Source organism: Mytilus edulis, chromosome 7 (assembly GCF_963676685.1).
Source record: "Mytilus edulis chromosome 7, xbMytEdul2.2, whole genome shotgun sequence".
NCBI lineage: Eukaryota > Metazoa > Mollusca > Bivalvia > Mytilida > Mytilidae > Mytilus > Mytilus edulis.
The window spans coordinates 78,655,183-78,665,319 of NC_092350.1; the positions used below are offsets into that span (position 1 = coordinate 78,655,183).

Consider the following 10,137-nt stretch of genomic DNA (forward strand, 5'->3'; position numbering starts at 1 on the left):
CATTCGAAAACTGAATCTTTTCCAGATAAGTTATAGTTTGACGTCGCGAAAATACCAATTTACCTTAGCAAAGTCATTACCTCCCCTGTAACTGTATCATATGCCCTTAACATGACCCAAAATAAAGGAATAGGGCTTTAATTGATGTTCTTTATCTCATAGGCTGATCCCATCAACACAAACAAAAGTTTACACATCACTGCAAACTCAAGACAGTCACTGGAATAGTTTGAGCATAATTCTTACTGAAATGATAATAAATTGATGTCAGTGGATGTAAAGAAAATATTTTCATCTATTATTCCAGATCAAAGAAATTAACCAGACTCTTTTTAATAATTGTTTTGTGTGCAAGTTAAAATCATACATTGTAAATTTTGGTAAATTTTCATTTAAATCCTAAAACAAAAAACTTTATTGTTTGCATATCTACCTAGTATTATAATTATTCCATCAACTTCCTTAGCCCATACTTTTCTATCTACGTAGTATTAATTATTCCATCAACTTCCTTAGCCCATACTTTTCTATCTACCTAGTATTAATTATTCCATCAACTTCCTAAGCCCATACTTCTCGTGTATTTTGCTTTAAGTAAAAAAAGAAAAAAAAAGGTTTTCCTAACAAACACTAAAAAAAATAATCCAGAATTGATTTGCCAATATTCTCAATAAAACTTAAGCTTCTTATGAAGTACAACAAGGCAAAATTATATGTTTTTTCAACCAATCCTTTTTTCATTTTCAGGTATACAAAATTTCTAGACGGACAATCTGACAGAAAAAGTAAAAACTTAATTAATATAACGCTTCCGCATCCTTAATGTAGAGCCCTAATTGAAAAAAGTATTAATTTAGATTAATTAAGATAAATCATTTTTGACCCACAGAACAGACCCTGTTTATGTTATTCAAAAGAAACTACAGTTTTCAACAGGGAAGTAATTATATCTGTACTCGTAAATGTAAGAAAAAATATGAACAGTTCCAAAACATAATAACATTCATAAATTATACACAATTGATGGTCTTTCCACTCAAATTCACTAAAGGTATGAAAATTTGATAAACAATATGTATAGGCTATTAATTTACGTTTTTTGATTGAGTTAAGCCTGCCAATTGATATTTTATCGTGTGTTTTTCTATGGTGTGATGTTATGCTATTGTTTCAGAAAAAGGGAGAAGGTTTGGATCCATTAAAACGTTTAATTCTGCTGCAAATGTTTGCACCTGTCCTTAGTCAGGAATCTGATGTACAGTAGTTGTCGTTTGGTTATGTAATTTATACATGTTTCTCGTTTCTCTTTTTTTTTTATATAGATTAGACCTTGGTCTTCCCAATTGAATGGTTTTACACTAGTAATTTTCAGGCCCTTTTTTATAGCTTGTTGTGCGGTGTGAGCCAAGGCTCCGTGTTGAAGGCCGTACATTGACCTATAATGGTTTCCTTTTTTTAAAATTGTTATTTGGATGGAGAGTTGTCTCATTGGCACTCACACCACATCTTCCTATATCTATTAAATGATAGCTTATCACACACTGATTTTGAAAATACAATGTTTTAGGCACTTTTTTTTATCAATTAAGGGAGATAATTAGCCACTTCTGGTTAAATCAAAGTTATCTTGTCAAATAATATCTTACTTTATTCTGATTCTGAAAATATATAGTTTCATATAATTTTGCCTTAGGTAAGGAAGATAAATTGCTACTTACGGTTTTAAAAAAGTAACTTCTGGTTGACATTTTCAAGCCCATATATCTACTAATCAAATGCAAAAGTTCCTACAGCTTTATGTCCTATAAATATTAATCTACTGCAAAGTTCAAAATGAAGAATGTCAGTTTTATCTTTGACCCTCAATTCAAAAGACACTATGTCTCTATCCCTTCTGGTAAGCCAGTTACATTTGCATTTTTCTTATTTAAAATACAAAAGGGGAAATAACTCTCTGGACTGCTTCGGTCAAAATTATTTTTAAGATTCTGAGGATATAACTAGCAAATTGGTGAAATAATTTTGTCATAAAAGCACAAAGCACCGTCAGCAAAATTGTGGAAATGTGGAAAGACCTAATTATAAGTTTGTTTTAAAATGATAGATTAGGTCAAATTCTTTCACAAACCACTTCATTGATTCTACTGTATAAACTTACAAAATTTGTAATAAGTATGATTATTTATAGGTGAAGGCATTAAAGTATCAATGAATGATTTTATAATAAAGGCATCAGCTATAGCTTTACAGGTAAGACACTGTGTATTGTTTAAATGTTAGCCTTTTGTCAACATAATTTTATCAGGCACTGTTGAACTGTAGATTTGGTCAGCAGCTTGACAGCTTGACCAGTTGTTATATAAATAACAATTTTCAGATCTGTCAGACACCACTTCCTGTTCAGGGCTGTTCCAAAAATAAATGAATTAGGGGGGGTGGAAGGAAGACACTTCTTTTTTTACCCCACCATGCATACATTTTAAATTGGATATTTCATTTAAATGTCAAACAATCTTTCTTAAATGACCACCACCCATTAAATTTTAATAAAAGTGCCTTCCTTCCAGCCCCACCCTATACAATTAATTTTGGAAAAGCCCACAGTGATACTTTGAATTTTAATGTGTGTTAAATGAACCTAACATATTCATCCCATTTTTCTCCAGTACTATGGTAAAAAGAGAATAACTAGACATTTTGTCAGCAGTTGTCTATCAATCAGTCCATCAAAATGTAGCTCCTCTGCAATTGCTCAACTGATACCACTGAAACATTACACATATTTAGAACACTATTCAGTTATATCATTATGCAAAAAGGAATACACATATTGTTTAACTTGTTACAGGGGAGATAATTGATTTACTTACCTCAATATTGCAATATGAGTTAATATTCTTTTAAATGCATCTCCTCCTAAATAGTTAGATACATGTAGATGTTGATGAAACTGTTGTAGAAAACTATCTGAGTATGTGCATAAAGCAATATTATCCTTGTCCTTATCAAAAAAGGGTACTCATAGAATTTTGCACTGTGACCATTCTGTAAATTTTCTGATTTACAGTGGATTCAATTATTAGTCCCCTACTGATGAAGTCAAAGGGAACTTATGGTTTTCACTCTGTTCTTCTGTCTTTCTGTCCATTTGTCAGTTTGGCAGATCCAGTTTCCACACTTATTTGTGGAGATGTTGTTCCAGTCTGATAATTATGTGTAGAGTTTTGGTCCTTGCTTGAAGATAATTGGAACATTGTTTTATTGGGACAAGTTACAGATCAAGTTCAAATTTTGTTCCGGTATGATGATTTTGTTCAGAGTTATGGTCCTTAAACTTAGAAAATTCACTCAAAAATCAGTTTTCCACACTTTTTTTGCCCCACCTACAATAATAGAGGGGCATTATGTTGTCTGGTCTGTGAGTCCATCTGTTTGTCTGTCCCACTTCAGGTTAAAGTTTTTGGTCAAAGTAGTTTTTGATGAAGTTGAAGTTCAATCAACTTGAAACTTAGTACACATGTTCCTTATGATATGATCTATCTAATTTCAAAGCCAAGTTAGACTTTGGATTCCAATTATACAGTCCACAGAACATAGAAAATGATCATGCAAGTTTCGGTTTAAAGTTTTTGGTCAAAGTAGTTTTTTGATGAAGTTGAAGTCCAATCAACTTGAAACTTAGTACACATGTTCCCTAAGATATGATATTTCTAATTTTAATGCCAATTTCACGGTCCATTGAACATAGAAAATGATAGTGCGAGAGGGGCATCCATGTTCTTTGGACACATTCTTGTTTTCGTAATGCTTGAAGATATTGACTTGATATTTGTTATATAGTTTTCTCCATGACAAGTTATAGATTAGTTAGCATTTTGTTCCAGTATATCTACTTTTTAACCGGTAGGGGTCAATGCATGCAACTCTTTGATTTTATGGCCATGTACTTACAAACCTTTTATAAATAATAACATTTCAAACTTATAATTACAGAGAGTTCCAGCACTGAATGCTGTTTGGCACGGAGAGGAAGTGAAAATGTCTAGTAATGTTGATATAAGTGTTGCTGTGGCAACTGACCAGGGCCTCATCACTCCAATTATAAAGAATGCAGCATATCTAGCAGTGGATGAAATATCTAGTTCTATAAAGGTAACAGAGTAACAAGACTTAAAACTAAGCAGAAAGAATATCTAGTTCTATAAAGGTAACAAGAGTAACAAGACTTAAAACTAAGCAGAAAGAATATCTAGTTCTATAAAGGTAACAGAGTAACAAGACTTAAAACTAAGCAGAAAGAATATCTAGTTCTATAAAGGTAACAGAGTAACAAGACTTAAAACTAAGCAGAAAGAATATCTAGTTCTATAAAGGTAACAGAGTAACAAGACTTAAAACTAAGCAGAAAGAATATCTAGTTCTATAAAGGTAACAGAGTAACAAGACTTAAAACTAAGCAGAAAGAATATCTAGTTCTATAAAGGTAACAGAGTAACAAGACTTAAAACTAAGCAGAAAGAAGACACTATTTGACCCCTGGAAAAACAATAGAATTCTCCAATTTTAGATTTCATTTTAATTTAAAATTTTGTGCATTGTTTTTGTGCAATGCGAGATATTTAAAAAAAAAATTATAATTATTTTGATCTTCTTTTCAACAACACATCTAGGAGGATGTCTAAGATCTAACCTCAATGATAGAAATTGTTTGTACTATATATACTTTAATAACTAAATTGCTAGAGTCTAACCTATTATCCAAGAGTACCAAAGTTCTGCCTTTATCACGTTTTCTTTAAAGAATAAGAAGTGACTACAGGTGTCATACCACCAATTAAAAGTGCCTATCTGTTCACCCAAATTTTACAATTTTCACAGCTTTCTACATATTTTACCTTAAGTTTAACTTTATAGAAACCAGGTAAATCCTGAATCGTACATGTATCAACTTTCTACATGCCAATTTTCAATAGATGTTTAAAATCATTTAAAAAAGAAAAGGTCTTCCGAATAGAGGTACCACTAAAAATAACCCCTGGTTTTCTGGAAATCTTAAATTAGTATACTATGGAGTGCATTAATCCTCAATTTTGAATGCAAACTCATAAACAAGTAAATTTTAGCTCAAAATGGTCTTAATATATTTCTCTTTCACCAGACGTTTCATTTCTGCCAATTTGTTGGTTAGTTTAAGTAAACAATGACATCAAATGCACTATTTTTTGTCCGAGTAGGCCTACTTTCACAAACATTCTAAATTTGAGGGAGTAATTGGCTCCTACAGTCAACCTTGACAAATTCTTAACTAGGGACAATTGCATGGTCAAACTAGTTTTGGGTCTGGATCTAATATTGTTCAATTTGGACATATATATTGGAAATGAAATTAAAACTGAATACTGTGAAAAAAGTGAAATCAAGTGTTACAGTGAATCTAAATATAAATAAAATTTTCCCCAAAAATTGTAAAGATTCAATGAAAAATTGTTTTGAATGATTTTGAAAATAATTAAAAATACAGAATTCTGGATCTTATATAAAGACTCTGCACCTGTTTAATTGGGAGATATATCATGGGAAAGTAAACAGAATACTGTGGATATAGTAAATGCCTAGTGATCAGTGAAATATGGAAGAAAATATTCCAAAAAGTTAATAGAATTAGGAAAAAATTCTTCAAGTAGTGTAACTGAAATACTGGATGGTATATCAAATTCTGGATGGTATATCAAATACTGGATGGTATATCAAATTCTGGATGGTATATCAAATACTGGATGGTATATCAAATACTGGATGGCATATCAAATACTGGATGGTATATCAAATTCTGGATGGTATATCAAATACTGGATGGTATATCAAATACTGGATGATATATCAAATACTGGATGGTATATCAAATACTGGATGGTATATCAAATACTGGATGGTATATCAAATACTGGATGGTATATCAAATACCGGTTTCAGGATTAATAAATAAAGATAATTGTTCATTCATAACTTTTATTTTGATAATTTACTATGCACAAACACCTCTTAAGAATGCATACATTTGCTCTGGTGTTTATTAATCTTTGAAAACTATGCAAATTTTAAAATGATTAGGATTTCCACAAGTTTAAAAATATTATGAGTTGAAAATGCAGGAGATAAATAGATTCCTACACTGCAACAAGTGTATTACGATATTTCTCCACTCTCGACAGTTAAATTTTATTATTTAAAGCGTGAGGCTTGCCGAGCTCTTTAAATAACTAAAATTTAACTGTCGAGAGTGGAGAAATATCGTAATACACGAGTTATAGTGTCGGAATCTGTTTCTCTAATGATCTTTATCCTTCTTTTTCAAAGATTTTCAGAAACTTGTGTTCTTTATATGCGACGTCATCAGGCATGGTCGCCTTTTTTCATGACGTCACAATAGGAAAATTCAGAAGAAAACAAAACATTTAGACGTCATAATCAAATTTCAACTAATCATTTGCCGAGAACAGATTTTTCACTAGTGAGGAGAAATATTTTTCTCACACCGGTCAGGAAATGTGAAAATAGCACAAAAATTAGAGAAAAGAGGTTTTCAACACTATCAATGAAATCAAAGCACTCATAGTGTTGGACTATGAACACATCAAGAAGAAATGTAGTACTTTAAAAGACTTAAATACCCTGCAAGAAAACATAGATTCTACCTACATTTATAGAAGAGGGCATTATGTTTTCTGTATAGAAAATCTAACACTAAATTGAGGTTATTATCTTCAATAATTGACCAATCATTGTTATTGTAGGATTTAGCAGTCAGAGCAAGAGAAGGAAAACTACAGCTGCATGAGTTTCAGGGTGGAACTTTTACGTAAGTTTGATTTTAAGTAAAGATTTTAGGATTTCAAGACACAAGCTTTTATTTTGTCATTTAGAAAATAAACTGTTGGATGGTCAGTTTAAATACATACTGACAACATCATGGCAAAACAGATATTTTTTTTTTATTTATATAGTTACATTGCAAGGTGTTGTTATAATGACAATAACAAGTATGCATTAGTTACTTTAAATTCCTATTTGCGTGTATTTATTATTGTGATTTTGTCATTTAGACTAAAATACTATTTATATCATATAAAAAAATCTAGATGTAATTTTATATCTTTGAGATTTTGAACCTGTCTCATTTTTTCGCAATAATAAAACATCGCAATAATATCTGAATTTACAGTACCTAAGTTTTTTCTATATTTAGATTGAAGTGTTTGTGTGGGCTTGCTAATAACTTACCAACAATAACTGTCAGATTAGCGTGGCTTCTATATATTATCTAGACTTCTTGTAGGAGCTGTGTAACACACATCCGACATAGACCATGGGTTAGAATAAGAAACTCCAAATTGGAAGATATCACTTCCGGCTAAGGAGATATACTTCTCCTGAGAGTAGGAGCACCTCTAGGATTCATTACACTTCCTGTCATCTTCTTTTTGTTGACAATTCTCATGGTTGTGAGGACAGTTTCACTAATGTTCCTATCCGCAGAATTTCCATTTGTATCCATGTTTTAATAGACGTAACATATTATTGCAAATATCCACCTCTGTGATTCACTACAAGATTACAAATTTTTGCAATGGAATTAATGACATCTTTTTTTCTTTCTTTTTTTCAGAATTTCAAATTTAGGAATGTTTGGAATTAGTGAATTTACTGCAGTTATTAATCCCCCACAGACTGCTATTATGGCCATTGGGTCATCACGTCTTGTAGCTGGTCAAGATGGACAACCTCAGACTAATATGACAGTCACAGTGTCTTATGATAGTCGTGCTATTGATGAAACAAACGCTTCACAATTTTTAGAAGTTTTTAAAGAAGTAATGGAGAGTCCTAGTTTAATGATTGTTGGAAGTTCATTATCATCAACACTTAAAGTAGCTGGTTCATACTAGATCTGAATATATTTGAAGTAAATGGAAGAAATAAAAAAGGATACAATTATATACTGACAGTCAATAGGTTATCATGTCCTAGAATTGTGTTTTTTGGAAGCTGATAATATGTGAAATTAGAATGCTGACAGAAAATCTATTGTTACTTTGTTGAGATAATAACTTTATGATCTTTCATTGCTACGGGTTATTCCATTTAAATGTATGTGGTAGGGTAGGAAGGGAAGTCTAATCATTGAATGTGTGTCAAGGGTCTTTTTTTAGTATCCGTACATTACCATTATGCAAATTATATAAAAAATGGTTCTTGGTTGTAGGGATATTTTGAAAGTCCCTTCCTATTCTCCCAAGATAGCAGCTGCCTCAATATCTCAGCTCACAAAAAGATCATGGTTTTCATTTATCTGTCATATAGTGTGATAAACATATTTTCAATGATTCCAAGAAAAGCGATTGTACGGAAGATAATTGACAAAGTGTCTTAGATAAAGTTTTTCTGATAAACAGACAGTTTATATTAATATAGGATAGTTTGTGGTAATGTCCCTTGTTTGGCTGCAATTTTTATGAAATTCTGCAATGAGAATGCATTAGATATGCTTGTTTTCTTAGATTGAATTCAGAATTAGTTGCATATTGTAACAAAGTTATCAAATTTTAAAATTGTAACTAATGAATTGTTTTATTGTTAACCAATAAATTATAATACATCATGAACATTAGTGATTATCCTATTGATGATTGAGAAAAAGTTCCAATAGAATAAATGTTTTAGAAAAAAATTCGTATAAAACAGATTAAAATGCAGATACATTATAATTTAAAACAAAACATTAAGGTCTCCTAGGCCAAAAGAAAGAAGAAAAAACAGTCTGCATACCACAGCAGTGAAATAATGGATCCAGTATTTCCTGAAGACTATATGAACCTCAAATATATTCATATCATATTATTTTTGGGAGAAAACAGCACAGATCATATACAATGCTGTAAAGCACTTATAATGAATAATTTGTAAAAGGTTTAATATAATAAGGTTGGATAAGTAACTTGTGTCATTCATATTTAAACAGAAACCCTTTGACAAAATATAAGCTGAATCCCTAAAATTTCCTGACATATTAATTTGGATTACACTAACAGGTCTACTGATATAAAACAGATTTAATCTTGTGTGCAACAGAAAGTGAAACATGTAGACCATAATTTGGTGATTGATATCATGTTATAGGGGGAGGTTTGAGATCTCAAAAAATATGTTTAACCCCGCCACATTTTGCGCCTGTCCCAAGTCGGGAGCCTCTGGCCTTTGTTAGTCTTGTATGATTTTTAATTTTAGTTTCCTGTGTATGATTTGGAGTTTAGTATGACATCATTATCACTGAACTAGTATATGTATTTGTTTAGGGGCCTGCTGAAGGACTCCACAAGGTGCGGGAGTTTCTTGCTGCATTAAAGACCCATTGGTGGCCTTCGGCTGTTGTCTGCTCTATGGTCGGGTAGTTGTCTCTTTGACACATTCCCCATTTGCATTCTCAAGTTTATTTTTAATATGCAAATCCGGGTTTTTCAAATTGGAGAATATGGGATTTACTGGTGTTCTGAGAAAAATATGGATCAATTTTGTGTCACTGACTCCTTCATTAGCTTTGAATTTAGATGTTTGAGGCTTTACAAATTGTTTGGATATAATGTGGATGCATTGTTATTCGCGCGATAACAATTTTTGTGAATTTCAGTGGTCAATGATGTACAAATTTGCTATTTGGTTGTATGTTGACTTTGACAAAACCACGAAAATCAAATATCCTTGAAGATGCAAGATTTAAACAATCCATGAAAATTGGTACCCACAGAAATAAATGAATCCACAGTATGCTCAAATTATTCACCTATTTAGTGTTCGTATTATGTGATAAAAATTATAAAAGATGAATAAAAAGTTAAATAATCAAAAATGATAGCAGGGCAAGACCTACTAAGAAGTGAAATGTTGCTGATATGATTAGTAGACAGATACTCTTTGTAGGAGTTGTTGCCCTTGAATTGGGATTTCTTTTTAACAACTTTTGTTTTTGATGCCAAAGCTAAATAAGATAGAGAGAAACTAAGTAAACTTCAATGATCAGCAATATCAGATATAAAATAACCCAGACTTTTGTCATTAATTCTATTCTCATCTACGATATTG

At 31.5% G+C, this 10,137-nt stretch overlaps 1 protein-coding gene across 1 annotated transcript in view; it reads left to right on the plus strand.

Annotated features, from left to right (window-relative positions):
• LOC139482336 (dihydrolipoyllysine-residue acetyltransferase component of pyruvate dehydrogenase complex-like) overlaps positions 1–8,663 on the plus strand; it is a 28,272-nt gene extending 19,609 nt beyond the window's left edge. The window contains exons 8-11 of the mRNA XM_071266177.1: positions 2,189–2,250; positions 3,994–4,152; positions 6,795–6,859; positions 7,667–8,663. Of these exons, the coding sequence (XP_071122278.1) occupies positions 2,189–2,250; positions 3,994–4,152; positions 6,795–6,859; positions 7,667–7,946 (566 nt within the window). The 3' untranslated portion in view covers positions 7,947–8,663. The remainder of the gene's footprint in view (positions 1–2,188; positions 2,251–3,993; positions 4,153–6,794; positions 6,860–7,666) is intronic.
• Positions 8,664–10,137: the final 1,474 nt, after the last annotated feature.